The sequence below is a fragment of the Hypanus sabinus genome, chromosome 1, assembly GCF_030144855.1.
Source record: "Hypanus sabinus isolate sHypSab1 chromosome 1, sHypSab1.hap1, whole genome shotgun sequence".
NCBI classification, from domain to species: Eukaryota; Metazoa; Chordata; class Chondrichthyes; order Myliobatiformes; family Dasyatidae; genus Hypanus; species Hypanus sabinus.
This window is the reverse complement of record NC_082706.1, coordinates 166,393,009-166,419,733: the sequence shown is the minus strand read 5'-3', so window position 1 is coordinate 166,419,733 and position 26,725 is coordinate 166,393,009. Positions and strand designations below refer to the sequence as shown.

Genomic DNA, 26,725 nt, shown 5'->3' with positions numbered 1-26,725 from the left:
CTTGTGCAATCAAACACGTCTATCTTTCTGATATAGCCAACCATTTCTGCATTTTAAAAAATTTATGAAAATTATCACCCATTAGGTATTCGCTGTTGATAAACCCATGTATTTAGTCCATTTACTGCCTTTTAATCTAACTCTACCATTTCTGTTTCTTCCAAAAGAAGCATATGCTGCACTGCTTTTTTCCCTCGCTTGAACATTTTGCTCTGTTTTTTAAAAAAAATCAAACATCTTATTGCATTTCAACAGGTCGGTAGTTACCTTGAATTAGTTTAAAACGTTCTTGTTAGTGTTAGTTTTGTAATTCCAAAACATAAAACTAATTGAAAGAAAAACAAGGGAGCCTAAGAGATAAGTCTAAACTTTGCTTTTACTTTAAGTGAGGCACAAGCTTATGATTTGGTTGTGTGATGATGTATGTCATTTATGTGTTTTTATGTATAACCTGTATTGAATTATTTAAACAAACAAAAATGATAAATCAAAAATACATTTACAATATTTAAATGTAGGAAAATGCTTCTTCAAACAATATCAAGTCACTTTTCTTGTCATTTCGACCATAACTGCTGATACAGTACATAGTAAAAATGAGACTTTTTCAGGACCATGGTGTTACATGACACAGTACAAAAACTAGACTGAACTATGTAAAAAACAATACAGAAAATAACTACACTAGACTACAGACCTAGCCAGGACTGTATAAAGTGCACAAAACAGTGCAGGCATTACAATAAATAATAAACAAGACAATAGGGCAGTAAGGTGTCAGTCCAGGCTCTGGGTATTGAGGAGTCTGATAGCTTGGGGGAAGCTTAGGGGTATATTTATAATATTACTCAAATACTACTGAAATTTAACAAACACCACAATATCCACCACTGGGCATTGGTGCTTCCATACCAGGCCATGATGCAGCCAGTCAGGATACTGCAAAATTTGTCAATGTTTCAAATGTCATGCCAAATCTACGCAAACCTCAGAGAAGACCAATGTGCTGTCATGGATTCTTTATGATGGCACTTATGTGCTGGCCCCAGGACAAGTCCTCTGATATGATAATGCCAATAAACTTAAAGCTACTGAGCTTCTCCACCTCCGATCCCCTAATGAGTACTGGCTCATACATCCTCCTGTAGTCAATACTCAGCTCCTTGGTTTTGCTGATTTTGAGTGAGAAACTGTTATTGTGGCACCATTCAACCAGATTTTCAGTATCGCTCTTGTATGTATATAATTATAGCCATAGTCAACCTCTCAAGTTCTTTATCACAGTAGATATGAATACTACTAGGCAATAGTCATTTTGGCAGCTGCTCTTGAGTACCAGTATGATTGGTGTCCTTTTGAAGGAGGTGGGAATGTCTGACTGCAACAGTAAGAGATTGAAAATGTCTTTGAACACTCCAGGCAATTGGTTGGCACAGGTTTTCAGTATCCTGCCAGGTGCATCATTATGGTCTGATGTCTTGTGAGGGTTCATCCTCTTAAAAGATGCTCTGACGTTGACATCAGAGACAGATATCACAGGATTGCCAGATGCTGCAGGGATTTGCACAGATATAGATATACTCTTCCTTTCAAAGCATGCATAAAAGTTGTTCAGCTCAACAGAGAGTGAAACATCACACCCATTTATGTTAGGTTTCACCTTCTGGAAAGAAATGTCCTGTAAACCTTGCTATAGCTGATGTACATCCAATTTTGTCTCTAACTGAACTTGGATTTGGTTTTTTCCTCTTAAGATGGCCTTCCATAGGTTGTACCCAGACTTCTTAAATAGTTCAGAATCATCAGTCTGGAATGTCACAGATCTAGACCTTAGCAGGTGGAAAATCTCCTGGTTCGTTCACGTCTGGGCATGTCTGCTATGTTCTTGAAGCCATAAACTCATCCGTGGAGGTCTTGATGAAGCTTGTGACAACTGTGGCATAAACATTCAGTTCCGAAGATTCAGTCCCTGAATACGATTCAAAGCAGATTCAAAGTAGTCCATTAAGTGTCTCCTCCAACTCTCTTGTGGAGTTGGGGTCCTCAGTCTCAGTCTGTATGCCGGAAGTAGAAGTACAAGCAGTTGATTGGACTTACCTCATTGCAGGTGTGGGATGGCATGGTACGCATTCTTGATGGTGGTGTAACAGCGATGCTTTTTGTGATGTGTCCAAAACTTGCATTTTCTTGCAGTCTTGGACAAAGCAGTTGTCATATACATCCGGATAAGATACTTCCAATGATGCATCTGTATAAACTTGTGAGGGTCAAAGGAGCCATGCTCAGTTCCCTCAGACTACTAGGGAACTAGAGGCATTGGAGTGCTTTCTTCACATAGTATTTACATGATTGGACCAGGACAAGCTACTATTGATGTTTGTACCTAGGAACTTGAGGCTTTTAACCATCTCCATCTCACCACCATTGATGCCCAGGGGTGGCAGGTAATCTGCCCTATTCATTTTGTTTCCTGGCAGCACTTTCAAAATTAATGAATGATAGTCATATTCTGCAGTTTGTATGGAAGAATAACAGGTTTGTACAACCTATGCAAGACTTTGACTGAAAAGCTTATGTGGCTTGGAGACACAAGAGACTGCAGATGCTGGAATAAGGTGTAAAAAATACTGCTAGAAGAATTCAGCATATCAGACATCTTCAATACAGAGAAGTGGAATGTGGATGGTTCAGGTGAAAGCACTTTGTCTAGACACAGGCATCTTGCCTGAGAAAAGCATGATAGAGAAGCACAGAACTGTATGGCACTGGAACAGCCCCTTCAGTCCAATTTGTCATATAGGATTTTTATTTATCGAATAATTAATGAGTGAAATCTCCCAATGCATGTTTTCTCTAAAATGTCCAGAAACGTTTTATAAGGATTCCGTTATCATTATTCTTCTCCAAGATTGCTGCACATTTAAGCCTGGCCTGCCAGCCAAACAATATCTCCAACAGCAAGATATCTGTTAATAATTATAGCTCACTAAATGGTCACAAACATAGTTTGGAGCATGGAACGTTTGATACAGTACACTTAAGCTGAATTCTGAAATTTCACACCATACTACTTCTTGCTCTTCCCTCTTTTATAAGAACGGATCACTTTTATTCATAGCCAATTCTTTGTACACAAGAGATAAGGGTGAAATTGATACCTTCCTAATTATGTGTTCTGTGAGTCTGTTATCAGCATGGTCACAGCAATGCCTGATCTCCCTACACTTGATATACATGCAATCTCGATCTCAGCTAAAAATTGTTGTTCAAAGTGGTTAAGAGATACAATAATTGGATTTACTATTAATAAACCCATGAATTAAGCAGGTGCCCCCTACAACATGGTATAGTAAAATTACAAGAAAGGCACTACAATCTGTTTTTGAACAGAAAAGAATGAAAGCAGGACCAATTAACTGCTGGTGAGAAAAAAAAGTTTTCTATACTGCAGTTTTGTGTTTTATAATGAAATAACTAAATATAAGTACTTTAGCAAATTTACTATATGAGAAAATGTCCGATGACTGCCCATTCCACTCCTTATTTTCTGTAAATGAATTGGAAAATTTAATCAATTTATACTAGATAGAAAGAAGAATCACTATTAAGATTTAATAGTCAAGGGACATAAAGACAGCAAAGGGTTGACAACTAAATATTGATCCATAGTGCTATTCAAAGAAAGTCAGGTTAACCTTTCACATTCATAATTTTTCTCCAGAACCTGAAGTGTTAACTCTGTTTCTCTTTCCATAAATGTTCACTGTTCTGCTGACTATTTCCAGCATTTTCTGATTTTATTAATGATTTCAGTATTTTGGCTTTGTAGCACAAATTAGGGGTATAAAATAAACAAAAACCAATAGTATAACCTTGCACTGTCTCATTTGGCTCTCCATTATGAACAAATGGCTACATCACAGACCACAGTGTAACATAAAACAAATTAATAAACTCATTGACAAGATGTTCAGTTTGTAAATAGGAAATATATTTTTTTTTCATTAAATACAATCTACTCTTTAGCAGAAAAATTTAATCAATCAGGAAATAATGTCCCTTTTGATTCACTAAAGTAGTGTTTCAGTGACGTAACTAGTGGTAGCAATTAAGATATCTGTCCAGCGCTGCAAAGGAGGTAGCCTAGGCAAATGTAACAAATCAATAAATCTGGACATCATAGTTCACTGACAAGAACATTGCTTTACTTTTTCAGGGTTGCTTATTCTTTTATACAACCAGGGCATTAGATTAAAATATTATTTTACTTTCTATAATCAATCATTTAAATGGGCACATTCAAATGAATCTGTTAAATTCACACATGACAAGTATTTATGCAATTTTCAATTAATTTTCAGTTTATGGCATGCACACACACCAAACATACTGTAGCTACATACTGGGAATTCAACCCTTAAAATATACACTCTATTTGAATTAACTACCACATTGCTTCTGTCCTCTCATATACATCCAGCTCTTCAATTAAATATCCAATCCCTGAATATTGCAAAGGGGAATGAACTTCAGCTAGTCATAATACTGCAGCTTGTAAAAAGGTAATTCCCGCTTTGCTTAAAATCCCCCTCCATCAGTGTTATTCGCTTACAGTAATTGTCAAAAAATATACTGCAATAGCTTTCTTAAATTCCAGTAGTTTGTTTGATATGAAATAAATGCACATCAACCAATCAATGGCAATATATAACTGCAAACAACTGCAGAAAAAAATCACAGGCAACTGATTCTCTGCCAAAGATGTTGAATTTTTGAATGCTTTACTTCATTAATGGAGATAAATGTTCTCAGATTATTTATAACCCACAAAAGTTGGTCTATTCTGTCAAATAATTTTTAAAGAAACAACTGACTGCTAAAAATATATACCAATTTCATTACTTACTTGGTGCAGATAAACTGAGTGAGAAGCTAAGCAAAGAAAGAAAAAATAGAATTTTTCCTGTGTTCCACAAATTTAGTATCTGCAGTAAAATCACTGCCGTTAAAATATATTTATATTGAACAAAAATGACCCTTTCATAAAATTGCATTTATAGCTTCATGCTGTTGTCTATCCTTGAATAAAATTAGGAGACACAGGCAGAAGCAGTGTTCTTGCCAGGGTGTATTTAGAATGTTTTGCCAAGGACAGTGAGGCAAAAAGGCAATCTTCCAGTCACAGTAAAGACCGAGACAAACCGCAGGCGATTGAGGAAAACAATCAATTCTGGCGAAAACATTTCCATTTCTCGTATGGTTTTCTGAATAAATATGATAACATTTCGTACCATGGATATGTTTGATGTATTGCATTATAAGCGTTATTCAATTTGGCTTTCTGCCAGATTAAGATCAGGCTGGTGAAAAAAATATTTTGAAGGGACAGTAGTGCTAAGATCCATTCTGTTTGATCAGATTCATGAGAGCTGATGCCTCCTGACCCATCTTTTTCAATAGATCTGGTGACACTTTCAACCTCAATGATGATAAGGTTCTGGTTGATCTGAAACTAATTATAAAAGATCTTTTGCTGGAAGCTTAACCAGCTTTTGCCAGGAAATGTCCACACTGTGGCGACCCACTGCCTAGCGCACTCGAACCGGCTCACAAATAGCCAGCGCGCCGGCACAAAGGCCCGTCCCAAAAGGGCGCCAGGTCTGCTTCACCAACAAAGGGAAAAGCCTGTGGGGGATTGTGAGTACGTGCCCCCTACAGCATCCGCACCCGGGGAGGGGCGGGATCAGGGAGGCTTTAAAGCAAAGCTGTGAAGTTCGAATAAAATCTTCCTTTAACTGCAGTTTACCGACTCTGTGTCGTTATTTTAGCGCTGCGTGTGCACACCGCTACAACACAACAAAATACATTGCCCTTTATAATGGTCTCTGATTTCAGGATTTCCTGGCATACTGTATAGACCAGTAACATCATGAAGGATCCCACCCACCCTGTTCATGGACTGTCTGTCTTACTCCCATTAGGGAGGAGACAACATGGCATCCACATCAGGGCCAACATGAAAAGGAGTTATCTTCCCCATGCAGTAAAGCTGATTAACACCTCTATCCACTAATCCACCCTCCACACACCTCATCCACCACTTCATTATTTCCTGTCGGCCATATTATGTACAGACATTTCTATGTCTAGTGCCACATAATGACATACAATCAATTGACATGCAAGCTATTTTATGTATTTTTTTATTATTGCATGCTTTATCTTTTTGTGACTTGTTTGCACTGCTCTGGATCCAGAATAATAATTATTTCATTCTCTTTTACTCATGCGCATTAGAAATGACATTAAGTAGTCTTGAACTGCACTCTACCAGCAAAGTTCTCTAAAAGTTCAGCATAGAAAAGGCAATTTGGACATGTATTATACTCACAGTCCAACTTACTAAAGAAGCCTGTGCTAGTTCGGAGAAGGCACAAATAGTCTTGAGTGGAAGAGAATGGCTGTGAGAGCCTTGTGTGAAACTTCAAGTTCATTGTCATCTGACTGTCCATATATACAACCAAACAAAACAACATTTTTGTGGACCACAGTGCACACAAACAACATATATCACACACAGCACATAAACCAAAGCATTACCATAAACAAGTTAATAAAATATAATTCAAAATGGTTGCAGCACAGGTAAACAATAGACAGTTCAGTATATAGTAAACAACTTGCTGACCTAGTGACCAGACTACAAATATTTAAAGATGTTTAAAAGTTTTTTTAAGTTGCTTAAGTTCTTTATTACTATTTGCTTTTATCTTTGCTAGATCTTAGCTCTTATTTCCTGGGGAAAATACTATATGTATTTGCCCTATGTATACCCCTCATGATTTTATGCCTCTCAATATTCTATATTCCAAGGAATGAAGTCTTAGCTTACCTAACTTTTCCCTATAATTCAGGCCCTCAGGTTCCTGCAGCATCCTTATAAATCTTCTCTGCACATTTTTCCTGTTTAGTGATATCCCAAAATTGTACATAGTATTCCAAGTACAGCTTCACAACCACCCTGCCACCTGCAACATAACATTTCAATCTTCGACAATGGCTTGACTAATAAAAAGGTACAAAGAGACTGACTGATTTCATCAGGTAAATAGAGAAGATATTTGGCACAATATCTGGAAGCATCTCTTTTCTCAAAATGGAATGGAAATCTGAAGCAATATCTTATTGTAACTTTTTTCTTTTCGACCATATGACCACAAGTCCATATGACATGGGAACAGAATTAGGTCATCTGGTCCAATGAGTCAGCTCCGTCATATTGTTGCCTGATCCTTTTTTCCCTCCACACCTCAACCCCAGTTCCCAGCCTTCTCCCCATAACCTTTGATGCCATGTCCAATCAAGAACCTTTCAATCTTTTCCTTAAATACACCCAATGACCTGGCCTGCACAGCTGTACAGATTTATATTCCATAATTTATATTACAGATTTATATTACAAATTCCATAAATTCCCCATCCTTTGGCTAAAGAAATCTCTGCATCTCTGTTTTGAAAGGGTACCCCTCTATTCTGAGGCTCTGCCCTCTTGTCCTGGACTTTCCCACCATGGGAAACACCCTTTCCACCTCTACTCTGTCTAGGCCTTTCAATTTTCAAAAGGTTTCAATAAGATCTCCCCCCATCCTTCTGAATTCCAGTGAGTACAGCCCCAGAGCCATCAAATAGTCTTTGTATGATAACCCTTTCATTCATAGAATCATCCTTGTGAATCTCCTCTGGATCCCCTCCAATGCCAGCAGGTCTTTTCTAAGATGAGGGGCTCAAAACTGTTCACAATACTCAAGGTGAGGTCTCACCAGTGCCTTATAAGCCTCAGCATCACATCCTTCCTCTTGTATTCTAGACCTCGAAATGAATGCTAACATGGCATTTGCCTTCCTCACCACCGACTCGACCCGCAAGTTAACCTTTAGGGTGTTCCGCCCAAGGACTCCACAGATCCTTTGTACCTCAGGTTTTTGGATTTTCTCCGTTTAGAAAATAGTCCACACATTTATTGCTACTACCGAAGTGCATGAACATGCATTTTTCAACATTGTATTTTATTTGCCACTTTCTTGTCCATTCTCCTAATCTGTCTAAGTCCTTCTGCATCCTACCAGTTTCCTCAACACTACCTACCCATCCACCAATCTTTGTATCGTCTGCAAACTTGGCAACAAAGCCACCTATTCCATCATCTAAATCATTTATATATAGCATAAAAAAGAAGTGGTCCCAACACTGACCCCCACAGAACACCACTAGTCACTGGTAACCAACCAAAAAAGGATCCTATTCGTCCTGCTCCCTGCCTCCTACCAATCAGCCAATATACTCTAACCATGTTAGTAACTGTCCTGTAATACCATGGGCTCTTAACTTGGTAAGCAGCCTCATGGGTGACACCTTGTCAAAGGCCTTTTGAAAGTCCAAATATACAACATCCACTGTATCCCCTTTATCTATCCTAATTGTAATCTCCTCAAAGAATTCCAACAGGTACGTCAGGCAGAATTTTCCCTGAAGGAAACCATGCTGGCTTTGTACTATCTTGTCCTATGTCACCAAGTAGTTTTCCCAACCACAAAGGTTAGGCTAACTGGTCTATAATTTCCTTTCTGCTGCCTCCCTCCTTTCTTAAAGAGTGGAGTGAGATTTGCAATTTTCCAGTCCTCTGGCACTATGCCAGAGTCCAGTGATTTTTGAAAGATCATTTCTAATGCCACTACAGTCTCTAATGCTATCTCTTTCAGAACCCTAGGCTGTAGTTCATCTGGTCCAGGTGACCTATGTACGTTTAGGTCTTTTAGATTTTTGAGCACCTTCTCTCTTGTAATAGAAACTGTACCCACTTCTTTTCCTTCATACATTACAGCATCAGGCATACTGCTAGTGTCTTCCACAGTGAAGTCTGACACAAAATCCCATTGTTAGTTCTGAAAACAAAATACTGTATGTTGGAGGGGTCAGATACTCAAAGTAAAACTGTCTAATTGTGAAGTAAAGTATTTTATTTCTGTTAGAGAAAAAAATTAAATTCCTTTGGATTGCGGATGACTAATTTCCACCCCAGTTTTGTGGGTTCTGCAATAACTAATGAGGAAACAGTAGATTCTTCCACATTTGGGACATGAGGTGACCGAGGGGGCAGGCAGTTTGGTCATTTGTGAGGTAGTAAATAACATTACTACCTTAAGAGACTGTCACGTAGTTACATCTTGTAAAAATTTTATACCATGCTTGCAATTCAGTGCACTTATGCCACAAACATACTGACTATCTATTTCCCATAACAGGTGCTGCCTGACTTGTTGAATTGCTTCAGCATTTTGTTTATTACTCCACATTCCAACATTTGTAGTTCTTCTTTTGTGTTTTTTTTTAAACTTGGAGTACTGTTTACCCATTTATTCAGATATGCATGGTAAAACTCAAATATTAAGACCATCTCAGAAGAACTCATAGGCACAAAATCTCCCACACTAAAGTAAGACAGAGAGAGTGTGAAAACTTTCAGAAGTGTGGATAAACAGAAGACATTTCTTGAAATTAAAACAATTGTTATATTGGATTCCTCAAACCCTATGACAAAATGTGGGAGCCATTGTAGTGCCTGTAGTATTCTTCAAGGACAATGAATTACTGAAATAATTGGATTGAATTGAGGACAGAATACAGTGCAGCTAGCTGATAAACTTCTATGATATCATATGGGTTAAGCACTGGCTAATTTAAATGGAATGGAATACCTTTCTTATGAATCATTGAAATGCTAAGCAACCATCTGAGCTATGTTGATGAAAGGCAATGATGCACTAAGGCAGATTCAAATTTCGGAAAGTCCAAAGAAACAAAAAAAAAGTAAAAATATGACATTGGAGGAAAATCCATAAACTAAGAAAGCACAAGAGGTTCACTGCTTCTTTAGAAGGTGATCCAAGTTTTCATGGGTTTGTCGCACTTGGTAGTGTTTCTCTAGCTATCTACATAAGTACTTAATATTTAAATTTTAAACATACTTGCAAATATATTGAATATAGTGTATATAAGCTGACAGATTTGGTTATATGTCAGAAATGCTGTTTTGAATGTTATCATGAATGTAAGTCTATAAATTTAAATAAAGTATTTCCCAGTTTCTCACATCATTCCCCCCCCCCCCACCCCCTTCACCTGGACTCACCTATCACCTGTCAGTGGATATTCCTTCTCCACCTTCCTCCTTCCTATTGTGGCATCTGTCCCCTTCCTTTCCAGTCCTGATGACCGGTTTCAGCCTCAAGTGTCAACTGTTTATTGCCCTCCATAGATGTTGCCTGACTTGCTGAGTTCCTCCAGAATGTTGTGTGTGTTGCTCATGATTTCCAGCATCTGCAGAATCTCTGTCTCTTGTGTCTGTGAAACCACTTTCAATGTTTGAAGGGCATCCCCATCCCAACCCTGCCCTTCCATGTGTGGCGTGGTAGTGGAAAGAGCCCGTACTGCGGTTCTTCTCACCAATCCTTTGCATTGGCTTCACCAGTGTGTTCTTCAGCTAGCAACCTGGACTACAGCATTACCTTATAAACATTTCACTGTGCTTGGAAACCAACAAGTTTTGTGCAGACCAAAGGGATTCTTTCACTGAGTTGACAACCTTAGATTCTTGGAGTCATAGAGCACTACAGCACAGAAACAGGCCTTTCACCCATCTAGTCTGTGCCGAACTGTTATTCTGCCTAGTGCTATCAACCCACACCATAGTCCTCAATACCCCCATCCAAGTTTTTGCAACTTGAAATTGAACTCATGACCAAACTTCAGCAGTAATCTTTTTAATCAGTAAATATGTTTATTTCAATTTTTACAATACTACAAAAAAAACTGTGATGTTTGATGAGTTGTGGCTCACATTTATGTAGTTGTTTTGTAAGCTTGTTTAAACATGGGGAGATATGGTTTAGGTACAGAGGAGATAGGAATATAGCATCCGAGGTAGATATTGAAGAGACACGGGCAAGAACGGCTGCTTGGACTCCATGCCAGAGTGGATTGTGATTTGTGACCAGTGATTCCTGTAGACAGAGGTCAGGTTGGCAAATGTTGAAGATGAAGACCAGCGATTCCTGTGGTCACTGACCGAGGCCAGTGGGTCCTGGGTCAGTGAGTTCTCCCATGTCAGCAAGTTCCAGGGGCAGAGGTTCTTGCAAGTTTGAAGTTCAAAGCCCGGATTCCAAAATCCTATGATCAGTGAGTCCTGGATTCAAATTAGAGGTCAAAGTCCAAAGGGCAAAGATCAAAGTCAGTGACTATGGAGGTCGAGGCCCTATAAGATTCTGGTAAGATGGTGGCACGTTTAATCGCAGCAGCTTGGGGTCAACCAGAATTGATATTGCCTTTTCTAATCGTAACTTTTTATGATCACAAGACCCTCTGAACATTAAGAACTTAAAGTACAGCATGTTAGTCATTGGCAGAGAAAGTGAAGGAGCTGGACTTGGTGCAGATCGTGCCTCTGCCTACATCAGAGAAGCATTGGAGGAGTTGGTGCACAAAAGCCCTGTGCAGTCCAACACTGAGTGATCGTCAGCTACTTTTCTTGTAACTACAACACCCTGTCGGACATTGTTAAAGTGGAATGCTACAATCCACTTCACTGATCTATTGACGGCCAGCAGGGGCCGACAGCAGTGCAGCTGCTTGGCCTCGGTCAAGCTACGGTATCACCTATTTACAGCCCCCAGGAGAGGTGTCTGAGTAACTAGCGGTGGTGTGAAGCGGTGTCCAAGCTGGAGTTCATGCTGTCCCCAGTGTTTGCTTCTCAGAAGACAAGCTGTATTGTGTTCAACTGCAGATTCCTGCAACTTTCATGGGACTTGGGGTCTTGGATGATATTTTTGCTGCTGACTATTTTATATAAGCTTTATATGCCTTGTGCTGTTGTTACTGGGTTTTGCACCTTGGACCTGGAGTAATGCAGTTACATTTGACTGTATTCACAGGTATTCGGATATGGTTGAATGACAATTAAACTTGACCTTGAACTTGCTGGTCAAAACTCTGGGTCAACATGTCCGAATCAGAGGCCTGATGTCTGTGGGTCAGGACAAGGACTGGAGATTGGAGGTGTGTCTGTGTGTTTGAGTGGGTGGGTGGGAGGAAAGAAAGGGGCTTGTTTTGCTGCTGTTGTTGTTGCTTATGTTTTTCTGCTGAACATGGTACTCATGCTACGTTGGTGACAGAAAGTATGGCAACACCAGCCCACAACATATCCTCAGGCACAATTAACACAAATGCTGCATGTCAATATACCTTTACATGTATACGTGATTATTAATTAGTATAAACCAGAAGTTGTCAGCTCAGTTTATGTAAGCCTCCAGTGAAAATGTGTTTAGCTGTTAATATAGTTTTGTTAATTTAAAAAAAAGGTATGTTATGCATTTACTGCTAAGGAAATTGCTACCTTTTGATTAGAGGGTTGCTTCTATCCATCAAAACTGTATCACACGGTTACATCATGTAAAATTGTTTTTACCATCCTTACAGTTCAATTGACAAATGACTGGCTAAAGTGAAAGATGTGTTTTCTCAAAGCTCTGAAAAGGAGTCGATGAGTGATAGTAAAATTTAAATTCTGTAGAATATGTGGCACACACCACCCCATAAAGTCGTAGGACAATCTATAATTTTACTCAGCAGCAATATTTCTATTCAGAATCTCATTTTCTTTTTTCTGCTTGCTTCCTTCTCAAGGTTGTTTCTGTCTGTACCCTTGATCAACCCTCTTCCTCTTACAATTTCACTATATTCATTATGGTTTCTTCTAATGTTCCACTTAGTGCCTTCTTCAGAATATAGCAGTAGCAATGGCACTTCTTAGTCAACAGCAAATAGAAGCACAATTATGGTCCAATATTATTCATATTTCTCCATTTCTTTCTCTTACTCCACCTTCATGATTCTCCTTCACTTTTTTTAGATGTGACTTTCAATAATTCTTATAAGCTATAGATAATGTTAACTATAAATTAACCAGAAAACAATTTCCAAATTTGCTTAGAGCATGATCACGATGGTCAGGTTCTGAGCTTTGATAAAATATACGACAATGGGAAGAGAAGACATAAAGCAAAGGCAAACAACAAGAATGAAAGCTCAGAGCAGAGTGTCTTCCACTGGAAATTAGATTACATTCAACCAAAATGGATTACAGCAAGTAGGCATAGTATTAATAAATTTTGTAGAGGGACAACAGAGTTGACGACAAACTGAATTGAAACACAAAGGTGAACAAAATACCGATTTTTCAAATTAAATCACAGTGTTGACCAGGGAATAAAGCTGACATCCAGTTTGAAAATTATATATTTGCTAGATTAAAGTTACTGTACAGCAGCATGAGAGTTAGCAAAGAAAACTAAAGACTTGATTAAATAGAAGCATTGGATTAAGCTTTTAAAGTTTAAGGGGGAAGAAGTGAAGAACAAAAATTAAGGCTTAAATCACAGGAGCATTTTTGATTCATGGTGTAACTATGCCCTGTAGATCCCTGTCAGAGGACAAATTTTAAGATGAACGCTGGAAGAGACAATGAATCAATCTGAGATGAGACCATGAAGGAATTTTGTATGAGAATATTGAATTTCATGTGCTGGGCAACAAGGAATGAGGAAGTTTGGTGAAGATACATGTGATTAATGAGGGAGGAACAATGCAGCAAGCATTGTAATGTAGGGCTACAAATAAATTGGAATATTATGTTGAAAAACAGCCATCCATAATATCCTACTTCATTTTAAATAGTGTGTGAACTGGATTCTTCTACCTTTAGCATGTATACATTAACAAAAGAAAAAACTTGTATCATATTATCACCTTCTCCTGACAGGCAGATATGTTTGCAAAGAAAGATTTTGACACATTGGCCTTCATAAATCAGAGTATAAATAAAGTTAGAGTACAGGAGTTGAGATGCTATGCTGAAGTTGTATAAAATATAGTTGAGGCCTACTTTGGAACATTGTGTCCAGTTTTAGTCTTTCCTACAGGAAAGATATCAATTAGGTTGAAAGTGTGCAGAGAAAATTTACAAGGATCTTGCCTGGACTTGAAGACCTGAGTTATAGGGAAAGATTAAATAGATTAGGACTTCTATTTCTAAGATTGTAGGAGAATGAACAGAGATTTAATAAGAGGTATAAAACAAATTATGAGCAGCATAGATAGGCTAAATGCAAGCCGGCTTTTTTCACTGAGGTTGGGTGAGACTTGAACTATAAGTCTTGGGTGAAAGGTGAATTTTTTAAGGGGAACATGAGGGAGAATTCAGAGGGTGCTGAGAGTGTGGAACATGCTGCCATTGGAAGTGGTGGATGTGGGTTACATTGCAATATTTTAGGGAAGTTTGAATAGCCATATGGAAGTGAAGGGTGTGGATGTCCATAGTCCAGGTGCAGGTAGATGGGACTAGGCAGCATTGAATTTTGGCAAGGACTAGATAAGCCATTTGCTGTAATCCTCAATGAAGCCAATATCATATTTAATGTCATCACTGCCTACCACTAAGCTTCATAACTTCTGTCTCTCTAAATATACTTCCATTGTTGTTATTGCCCATCTTACTTGTATCTCCCACATACTGGTAGCATCCCACCTAAGTAAGAAGATTGTGATTTCACATGGACTAGATCTCAGGACTTAAGCTGACACTCCAGTAAAAGACTAATGAAGTGCAACACCAGGGGTACCCAGTCTGGGGTCCACAAAACCTTTGGTTAATGCTAAAGGTTCATGGCATAAAAATGTTGGGAACCCATGTGCTACACTGTGGAAGGTGCAATTAATGGAGATATTATTCTTCTAAATAACTTCACAGTGTCATTTAAATCTATTGAACTTAAAAGGGACTTCAAACCTAAAAGAACATTAAGCACACCAAGCAGTATTGTAAAACACACTGGAAACTCTCCATTGAATTCACTGTTAATTGAAACCTACTTAAATAATTTCTTCTAATTACAGTGCCAACAACCTTGATTCTATTCCCTGTAAGGAGTTTGTACATTCTCCACGTGACCACTTGGGTTTCCTCTGGGTGCTCGGGTTTCCTCTGGGTGCTCTGGTTTCCTCCCAGTCCAAAGATGCATCAGTTAGTAGATTACTTGGTTATCATAAACTACCCCTGGGTAGGTTTGGATTAAACCAGGGGATTGCTGGGCAGTATGGGGCTGGAAGGGCCTACTCCACACTGTAACCCAATAAATTAATTAATTAAACCCAAAAGTCTCTAAAAAGTTGTTTGTTTCTTACAGGTCCGATTGTTCTTTATGTCATTTTTATTGTCCTTTTAAAATTAGGATGGAAATTTAAATTTCCTGCCATCGAAAATAATTGGAACTTTGATTAAGTTTCCAGAAGTATGTCACATTAAATCATTCCAAAGCTTTGTTGCACTTCAAGCTGTTGGGTTGGATTTTTTTTCATTATGGTCATAACAAATCTATTTATTCACCAAGTAAACCAGAGCAAATTCTTGAGTAAAATAAATTACTGCCCATGATCCCATTCTCTAGCTGTTTTACAATCATAATTATCAAAACAGTGAACTATTATGATCTTCAAGTTTTACTAATCATTCTCTGTGGGGGAAAATCATGAAAACATTGCATATTATTGCACAATGTATTTTAATAATCCATCATTACTGGTAAGCAACTATTCTGGTTTGTCTTGTATAGATTGTCATTCCCTCATACAATCATTTCAGATAGCTATGCCTTTTGAATGATAAAAAATATTTAATTTATTTCATAAGGAACTGTTAAATTGATTTGGTTTCATGCAAATGTTCCAATATCCATGTAGTTTATTTGAAGATATTTGAAAAGACAGTTAGAAGTTGCATTTTTTTCAAATTGCCAAGTTAGTTGTTGGGAGAATATTCAGAATATTTGACCATTCATCTCACTTGCTGATTTCACTGGTGCTGGTTACCAAAGACCTCACTGAACGGAAACATCAATTACCAGCATTAAGAATGATGAAATCATGACACAGAGGGTGCAAGGTCTTTGCGGGCTATTTTCCTTGAGTTCTCTGATGAGTGCTGTCACCCCAAGTAAAAGAGCCAGTATATAATCAGTAGAAGTAGCATTCAGAATGTACTGAAAAGTAGATTTCAATGATGAATTGGTCAATGCAGAAATCTGTCCTTTAAAAGCCATGCACGTTTCCCTCTTTAATTTAATCTAACAATGTGAGCTGAAAGCTTGAATTGAACCTACCTCGTCAGCCGTAGTCCTGAAATCCATGTGCCACAGCACAGAGAGCAATGCTGGCCTGCAAAATGTGAAAGATGTCAGACTGATCAGTACACATTTAATTGAGCCATAACAAACAAGATGACATGCATAATTAATATTGTAATTTATGTAAGTTTGTTTGCATATTTTATCCCTTGATGCATAGACATACTGCTGAAAAAATGAAAAAATGAATCTTTAAATTAATTTCCAGTTATCAGAAAAAAGAGTTGAATATAAATGAGAAGATGCTTACAGTCCTGTGCAAAAGTCTTAGGCACATATCTATAGATAAGGTGCTTAACACGTTTGTATAGTACTGTATCTACTAAATGTTTACAAATGTTAACAGAAACTTGAGACTTACAGATACTGCTATTTCAAGGACAAATAAAGAGAGACTGGAGATGGATGTCTTTCCACCATGTTCTTAAAATTCAATCAAAATTAACCTACGCAGAATATTGTATAAAAACACAGCTTCCGGTATGTGCACAAGTCTTAGGCACCCTAGCTATGTACAAGTGCCTGAGACTTTTAAACATTACTGTACATATTGAAGAGCACAGAGCAACTATTTAAATATAAGGATTCTTCTGTTGTGACATAGCTGGTCAATACATCCAAAAATTACAATTTGTGATAATAAATGTAAATATGATTCAATTCTAAAAAGCAGCAAATGAAAGTGATGGCAAATAGTATGTGCTAACTGTCGAAATGTGAATATTTCTGGTAACCATTCTTTGAGAATAAGAAAACTGTTGATGGAACCACTATCTCAATTTACACAGTGACTGAGAGAGACACAATATTATGAACACATTCTATGAAGACAGAGTTATTATTCATTTATTATCATAGCATATTAATTGTAATTCACAAAAGGACTTTTCCATTTATTTAAACCCATTCTTCATTCTTAACTTACAAAAAAACCAAGGATGTTCTGGGACTGGATCTGTAATGTACTGTTATAATTTAATATGAGCATACCCCATTGTTACCGCACAACACCTGTTATAAGTCCAACACAGAAAGATATTATCTTCTCCAAGGCCTATGTTTTGCATAAGGTAAATTGATTGTAAAGCCATTGGTTTCAGTAATACGATTCCAAGCCACTGGCAATGCTGAGGATCAGTCATTTGAAGTAAATAGATTTCTGTGGAGCAAATGTTTTCAATCTCATCAGTGCCTAATTATTGCAGAGATTTTTTCAAGTTATCTGGTCTGCAGCTGCTTCTTGCTAATGTTTGGCTTGTTAGTAAATGCCTTCTTTTGACTTTGAAGCATTCAGTGTTGTGAAACACAGCAGCAATCTTGTCATTAATATTTGGTTGCATCTGCTCCAAAGGGACATGTTTATAATTTGTTCTAATTGTCAGCGCAAATTCTTCTAAGCAAGCCTTTCATTTTGATTTTTGAAACAGAAGGCAACATTAACCATTCAATGAAGCACAAGAGTGACACCCGATCAAGCCAATAGATACGAACTTATTTCTAGGTAAATTAACACCTGGTGGCATTTACTAGCTGTCAATATTTCCAATATCAACAGGTCAGTCAGGCAGAATATCCACAATATACTGTATCAATGCATGTTATCATTTATAATTAACTATCTGTATCTTGGTTACATTTGGGAGCCCTGTGAGTTCTTCTTAATTTAATAATTGCAAGATACATAAAAAGCTTTATACTAAGGTGTTTTTATAACAGCAACAAACTATTATGTCATTGTTAACTATATATTTGTTGTGTACAATACATGTAACTTATATATAAAGAGCTTTGACCAGCAACCAACTGGTGTTTGGGATTGATTAGCATGATCAAATTAAAGGAAGGTGGTGCAAGTGCAGCTACCACCAGTATAGTGGCTGCTGTCTGAGAGGACGGAGTCACTGGTAATCTTGAGGCTTGAGCTCTTTGAGACCTCAACAAAGAGAGGCTTCAGTCAGAGAAAGCAAAGCAAAGAAAACTTGAAGGTTAAGTTTTTTTTTCTTTCCCTCCATTATATCTGCTCAGCTAGGACAGGGAAATAATCCTCTTGTGGGATGTGAGAAGGCAGGGAGACCTCCAATCTCCCTGATGACACAGGCTGGTGATAATAAGCCTGATTATGATGACAACTACAAGAAGTTCATCCAGCTGCAGCTTCTAACAACCTGCATTAAGGAGTTGGACCTGGAACTGGATGAATTTTGGGAGGCTGAAGGGGTGAGAGATAGGACATATACAGAGATAGTTACACTCAAGTGCAGGACTAAAGATTAAGTGACAGTCAGGAAGGTGAAAAGGGTTAAGGAGTTGGTGCAGAGTGCCCTGTAAGCATCCCCCTCAACAACCGGTTTATCACTTTGGAAACTGTTGATTGGGGGGTGGGGTGACAGCCACAGTGGTTGGGTTTCTGGCACTGAGTTTGCCTCTATGATGGAGAGAGGCAGGTCCTGACAAAATGATAGGGGATTCATCAGTTAGCGGAATGGACACGATGCTCTGTGGATAAGAATGAGATTGGCAGACGGCACATTGTCTCCTGGGTGCCAGGATCTGGGATATCTCAGAGTCCTCAGCATTCTTAAGTGGACGGGTGAACAGCTGGAACTCAACGTCCATGTAGGTACCAGTGACATGGGTAGGATGAGTGACGAGATTCTGCATAGGGAGTTCAGGGAATTAGGTGCTAAGCTAAAGGGCAGGATCTCCAAGGTTGTGATCTCAGGATTGCTACTCATGCCACATGTTAGTGAGGCCAGAAATAGGAAGATTATATAGTTTAATAAGTGACTCAGGAGTTATTGTAGAAGGGAGAGCATAAGATTCTGGATCAATGGGCTCTCTTCCAGGGAAGGTGGGACCTGTACAGACTGGACAGTTTGCACCTGAAATGGAGTGGGAATAATATCCTAGCCAGAAGAATTGTTAATGCTACAGAGTGAGCTTTAAGGAGTTGCAGAGGGATGAGAACTAGAATGCCAGAACAGTCAGTGAAGCGGTTTGGAGGCAGATGTTAGTAAGACCCCAAAGTTAGGAATCAAAAGGTTGAGCATGGTGTGACTGGTGTCCTGAGCTGAGTATATTGCAAGGGAAAGAGCGTTTTAGGAAAAGTGGATGACAGTACTGAAGATGAGGTAGCTGGTTTACAAACAGAAGCATTCTGTAGTGAGGAGAGGCTGTTGATAGGGCAAAACTGCTGTCAACAGGAGATGTTAGAATGTAAAAAGGTGGATAAAATCAAAAAGAGTGATTACAGGGCTGAAGATAACATATTTGAATGCAGAATAAGAAGGTGAACTTGTGGCACAGTTGCAGAATGGCAGGTATGATGTATGAGGCATCACCGAATCTTGGCTGAAAGAAGATTATAGCTGGGAGTTTAATATCCAAAGATACACAGGAAGGAAGGCAGAGGGGACAGCATTGCTCTGTTGGTTAAAAAAAATCAGATCAAATCATTGGAAAGAGGTGACACAGGGTGTTGAATCATTGTGGGTAGAGCTAAGGAACTGCAAGAGTAAAAAGACACTGATGGGAGTTGTATCCAGACCCCCAAACAAATTACAAATTACATTGGGAGACTAAAATGCATGCCAAAAGGACAATGTTACCATAGTCATGGGGATTTCCAACAAGCAGGTTGGTACTGGACTCCAGGAGGAGGAATTTCTGGAGTGCTTGTGAGATGGCTTTTTAGAGCAGCTTATGATTGAGCCCACTAGAGAATCAGCTATTCTGGTTTGGGTGATATGTAATGAACCAGAATAGGTTAGAGAGCATAAGGTAAAAGTACCTTTGGGGCAAGTGATCATATCATCAAATTTGTCCTGAAATTTGAGAAGGAGAAGCTAAAGTCAAATGTATCAGTATTACAGTAGAATAAAGGGAATTACAGAGGCATGAGAGGGGAGCTGGCCATATTTGATTGGAAAAGAACACTGGCAGGGATGACGACAGGGCAGCAATTGCTGGAATTTCAGGAAGAGATTCATAAGGCATAGGATATATACATCTGAAAGAGGAAGAAGCATTCTAAAGGCAAGATGACACAACTGTGGCTGACGGGAAATCAAAGCCAACATAAAAGCCAAACAGAAAGCATATAATAGAGCAAATTTAGGGGGAAATTAGGGATTGGCACATTTTAAAAACCAACAAAAGGCAACTAAAAAAACATATGAAGAAGATAAAGATGGAATACAAAAGTAAGCTAGCCAGTAATATTAAAGAGGATACCAAAAGTTTCTTCAGATCAGGGGTGTCAAACTCATTTTAGGTCACGGGCCGGATTGAAAAAAATGTGACTTAAAGCGGACTGGATCAGTTTTACGTGTGTGTGCTCCCACAGCTTTCGTTGCCTTCATTTTTTCAACCTGGTCTCATGTGTCTCAGTCTCTGCTATATCTAAAATTGTTTCACTTTAAGAATTTAGTTTTTTATGAAGCAGATTGCCTAGCAAGCATTCTTTTTATGATTGGTATTAACTTACAGACGTAGATTACAAGAAAGTAGGCAACGAGAAAGAAACGATGCTATTTCGGCTAAGATTGTTTTGGGAGCCATATTTTCCATTAATAAACCGTTTGAAATCAAGCATTAGCAAACACAAATGTAGACCTAACGCAGGGGTGTCAAACTCAAATACACAGTGGGCCAAAATTTAAAAATCGGTACAAGTCGAGGGCCAGACTGGTTCAGCGTTTATTGCAAAACTTATTGAAATGAATTTTCTGCACGTATTAACCTGGAACCATCAAAGCTTAGGTTATTGCCTACAAAAACAACATTGAACATTAAATAAATAAAAAATCAGTTGCACTTATTTCTTATGGCTTTATCTGCAGCTTTTCCGGAGTAATTTCTAATGAAAACATTTTTCCACAGGCCAACACTCTGTGATTCACACTAGTCTAAGCCAGATACTTGGCATCTCATCTTGGATGCAAGTTCATCAATGTTTGGAGTCAGGCTCTGAGCTGAGGAAATCCTCAGAATTGAGTGAAGGTGTTCATCAGAAAGACGACTCCTGTGTGATGTTTTGTTTATCTTCATCAAAGAGAACAGTTGTTCACACAGATATGTGCTGCCAAACATAGAGAGCATTTGAGCAGCTTGGGTACGCAGCTGGGGCATTGTGTCGGGAATGAAACATAGAAACCGTGCAGCGCCCACCGAGTCATACTTTGCCTTGAGTGTGTCACTACATTGGAGTTCAATCAGCTCCATTTGTATGTTGGTTGGTGCGCTTTCCACATCAGCTGCAAATGGATTACTGAGCAGTCCAAACCTGCTTTTTTTGGGCTTCAAAGTCGGCAAATCGCCGTGTGAAGTCGGCACCAAGTATGCTAAGTTTTTCAGCAAACTTTGCACGTGGGAACACTGCGGTAGAAACCTGCTCTTTCATAGTTTGGCAACACGGAAAATGGCTTAAGTTTTCTTGCTGCATCTGCGTCTCCCACAGGCGCAGCTTGGTTTTAAAAGCCCTCACTGCAGCATACGTGTCTGTGATCACACGACCCCGCCCCTGAAGCTGCAGGATGAGGGCATTGAGATGGCTCATGATGTCACACAGAAATGCCATTTCACAAAGCAACTTTTTATCCCGGAGCTCTGTTGTGTCTTTCCCTTTGCTTTCCATGAACTGACAGATCTCCTCACGCAACTCGAAACATCTTTTCAGCACTTTTCCTTGGCTTAACCATCGCACCTCTGTGTGATAGGACAAATCATTATATTCTAAACCCAACTCCTCCAGAAACGACTTGAACTCGCGGTGATTTAAACCTTTGGCTCTTATGAAGTTAACTGCTCGTGTTATGGTGCTCATTATATGTTCCATTTTCAAGGCTTTGCCACACAGCGATTCCTGGTGTACGATGCAGTGATAAGCTGTCAGCTCACCTGCGCCATTTTCCTCCCGCATCTTCTCACGGATCCTGCCCACCAATCCACTCTTTTGACCGCACATCGCGGGCTTCTGTTTCTTGTCCAGATGCTTGTATTTGTCGTGGTGTTTCGTTTCATAGTGTCGTCTTACGTTATATTCTTTAATTACAGCCACACCGTCTCCGCACACAAGACAAACAGGTTTGCCCTTTATATCTGCGAACATATACTCTGCCTCCCACCTGCCTTGAAAACCCCTGTTTTCAAAGTCCACCTTTCGTTCAGCCATTTTTGGGTGAGGGATAGCTGAAAGTTGACCACACGTGACTAGCGCCATAAGGATGCTGATGAGAGAGTAAGGCAAGCGCGAGCAATGCACTGGCAGTGCATTGTGGGATTTGTAGTATTAGTGGTGCATGCAATATACCGGCGGGCCAGCTCTAATAGAAAAAAAAATTATTTATTAATGATATTCAGGAAATAAACCAGGGAAACCGAATAAACACTAAAAACCCTGAAAACCTGGTACCTGAATAAACTCAGCATTAGCCATATCATACGCCATAGGCGCTTCGATTACTGGGGCCAGCTTTAATAGTAATTAGATATTATCTCGCGGGCCAAAGATAATTCCACCGTGGGCCGGATTTGGCCCGCGGGCCTTGAGTTTGACATATATGCTTCAGATACATGAAACGTAAAAGAGAAGTGAGAGGTTATTGGACTGCTGGAAAATGATGCTGGAGAGATAGTAATGGGGGTAAAGGAAATGGTGGTTAACTGAACAAGTATTTTGCATTAGTCTTCACTATGGAAGACACCAACAGTATGGTGGAAGTTCCATGCTGTCAGAGGTCATGAAGTGTGTGAAGTTACCATTACTAGAGAGAATGTTTTTGGAAAACTGAAAGGTCTGAAAGTAGATAATCACCTGGACCAGATGGTTTCCTCAGGGAAAAATCTTGCCTGACATATCTGTCAGAAATATATGAAGAAATAACAAGCATGATGGACAAAGGAGAATCAGTTGATGTTGAATACTTGGATTTTCCGAAGGCTTTTGACAAGGTGCCACAGATGTGGCTGCTTAATAAGCAATGAGCTCATGGTATTGCAGGTAAGATTCTAGCATAGAAAAGCAAAGGCTGATTAGCAGGAGACAATGAGTGGGAATAAAGGGTGCCTTTTCTGATTTCCTGCCTATGACTATTGGAGTCTGTTAGGACCGATTCTTTTTACATTATTTATCAATGATTTTGATGATGGAATTGATGTTTTTGTTGCAAAGATTGCAGACAATATGAAGAAATGTAATTTCAGGCAGGTAGTTTTGAGGAAGTAGAGCAGCTACACAAGGGCTTAGACAGATTAGGAGAATGGGCAAAGAAATGTTAGATGGAATGCATTTTCAGCAAGTGTATGGTCATACACTTTGCTAAATGAAAGGGTTGACTATTTTTCTAAATGGAGTGGAAATACAAAAAATGAGGTGCAAAGGGACTTGGGAGTCCTTGTGCAGGATTCCCTGAATGCTAAGTTGCAGGTTGAGTCTGTGATGAGGAAGGCAAATGCAATGTTAGCATTCATTTCAAGAGCACTAGAATATAAAAGCAAGGATGTAATGTTGAGGATCAATAATGCACTGGTGAGGCCTCACTACGAGTATTGTGAGCAGTTTTGGGCTCCTTATCTTAGAAAGGATGTGCTGAAACTGGAGAGGGTTCAAAGGAGGTTTATGAAAATGATTGCAGGATTGAATGGCTGTCATATAAAGAGCGTTTGATGGTTTTGGGCCTGTATTCACTGGAATTCAGAAGAATGATAGGTGACATTGAAATCTATCGAGTGGTGAAAGGCCTTGAAACAGAGGATGTGGAGAGGTTGTTTCCTATGATGGGAAAGTCTAAGACCAGCGGACACAACCTAGGAATGGAGGTTTGTCTTTCTAGTTTGGAGATGAGGAAGGATTTCTTTATCCAGAGAGTGATATTTCTGTCCAATTCTTTGCCACAGGCAGCTGTTGAGGCCAAGTCTTTATGTATATTTAAGGCGGAGGTCAATAGATACTCAATTGGTCAGGGCCTGAACGAATACGGGGAGAAGGCAGTAGACTGATGCTGAGAGGAAAATTGGTGCAGCCATGATAAATGCTGGACCAGAATCGATGGGACAAATGGCCTAATTCTGCTCCTATATCTTATGGTTTTATGATCTCTATTAAACCCTGGTAACATGACACTCAGGGTATTGAGTTGCCTCATTATAGGATGGAAGCTTTAGAGAGGGAGAAGAGGAGATGTATTGGGATGTTGCCTGGATTAGAAAACATGCCTTATGAACATCGGTCAAGTCAGCTGGGAGCAAATGAAGATAAAAAAAGACTTGATAGAGGTATTTTAACTATTAAGAGACAAAGACAGGATGGACAGCCTGAAGATTATTTCCCCAGAGTGAAAATGGCTAATACAGAATGCATAATTTGAAGATGTTGGGAGGATAGTATAGGCAGGATTTCAGAGGGAAGGGTTCAGAGGAAGATTTTTTTTAACTGTATCTAGTAGGCCTCCGTTAGTCTCAATAGACCATGGATTTGTGTCTTGGAAAGTTTCCAGGGCGCAAGCCTGGGCAAGGGTTTTTTTTAATGGAAGACCAGCAGTAGCCCAAGCTGCAAGTCTCCCCTCTCCATGCCACCGATGTTGTCCAAGGGAAGGGCATTACAACCCCTACAGCTTGGCACCGGTGTCATCGCAGAGCAATGTGCGATTAAGTGCCTTGCTCAAGGACACACACGCAGCCTCAGTCAAGGCTCGAACTAGTGACCTTCAAATCACTAGACAAACACCTTAACCACTTGGCCATGCACCAACACTTAACTGTGTAAAGAGTGGTGGTGTATGGAACGTGTTACCAAGTGTGGTGGTAAAGACAGATACATGGAACAGTACAGCATTGCTCAAACTCTTCAGCAAACTACTCTAAGATCAATATCACCCTTCCCTCCTACATAGTTCTCTTTTCTTTCTATCACTCAAGTACATATCTAAGATTCCCTCATGTATCTGCCTCTACCACCACCCCTAGTAGGGTGTATATGAATAATAAGGTCCCAACACAGACCCCTGTGGCACACCACTAGTCATCGGCCTGCATTCTGGCAAAATATCTTCAACCACCACCCTCTGTTTCCTACCTCCAAGTCAATCTTGAATCCACCTAACTGGATTTCTTGGGACCTAAACTATCACACCAGCCTGCCATGTGGAACATTGCCAAACACCTTGCTGAAATCCAAATGAACAACATCTACTGCCCTACCCTCATCCAGCCTCTCAGTTACATCTCCAAGTACTCACCAAACACGACTTTCTATACATAAATCCATGCCAACACCTTTTAATCTTCTCTGCTTACCAAATAGTGGTCAATCCTGTCCCTTATAATTCCCTCCAGTAATTTCCCCACTACTGTTATTAGGCTGACCAGTCTATAGTTTGTCCTTGCTGCCCTTCTTAAACAACAGAATGATATTGATCACCTTTTCACCTTTGGAAACTTCACCAATGGTGAACGATGAAGCAAAAATCTTCTTAAAGGCCTCCACAATTTCTTCTCTAGGCTCCCACCAAGTGAAAGAATGCACTGGGGGTTTATCCATCTTAATGAATTGTAAGGTTGGAAGTATCTCCTCCCTAGTAATATGAATGTACTCAAAAACATTTTGCACTTGCTTCTCTTGTCACTTGAGCAACCTGATTTTATCTTCACCAAACATAAAAGAGAAATATTCATTAAAAATCCCATTTGTCACCTATGGCCCTGCTGATCTTTAATGCATCCAAATCTCTCCCTAACCACCCATTTACTCATAATATTTTGTATCTATAGAACCTTTTGAGGTTATCCTTAACTTTGCCTGTCAGATCCATCTCATACTCCTTCTCTCTGCCCTCCTGATTTCTCTTTAACAAGTAGTCTTAATATTTTTATTGCCTTCAAGGGATTCATTTGTCCACAACTTTCTATACCCAATCTCTGCTTCCTTTTGTTATTAACCAGAGCCTTGAAATCTCTCATCAGCCAGGGTTTCCTAAACTTGTCAGCTTCACTCTGCACTCCAATAGCAAATACTGCTAATTTTTTTAATCACATTTCAACAAACCTCCCAACTGGCATCTGTTTATTTCCTTTCGAATAGGGTCCCTCAACGGATCTCTGCCAACTCCTGCCTAATTTTCCCCAATTTACCCCTGGTCCTGTTTAGGACTCTAACCTGTGGACTTGTCCTCTTCTTTTGCTTCATTATCTTAAAACTAATGCATAATCCTGAAAATAAGATTCTGAAGAAACAGAGAAAGGAAAAAAGTGACCAACCTTCATAAAATACTGATTTGCAACAACTAAAGTGTTAAATCCATATCTAACCACTGCATGGCTTTGGAGTGGGTGCAGGAAAACCTCACTAACTTGGCACCAAGCACGAGAGACTCACATTACAAGGCAAAGTTAGAAAAGCTGAAATTATTTGCCATGGATAAGTTTGAAAAATG

At 39.2% G+C, this 26,725-nt stretch overlaps 1 protein-coding gene across 4 annotated transcripts in view; it reads right to left on the bottom strand.

Moving 5' to 3' along the window:
- sntg1 (syntrophin, gamma 1) overlaps positions 1 to 26,725 on the bottom strand; it is a 442,632-nt gene that overhangs the window by 104,478 nt on the left and 311,429 nt on the right. For all 4 annotated transcript variants that reach the window (XM_059980773.1, XM_059980783.1, XM_059980754.1 and 1 more), the window contains one exon: positions 16,272 to 16,326. In XM_059980773.1, the coding sequence (XP_059836756.1) occupies positions 16,272 to 16,326 (55 nt within the window). The remainder of the gene's footprint in view (positions 1 to 16,271; positions 16,327 to 26,725) is intronic.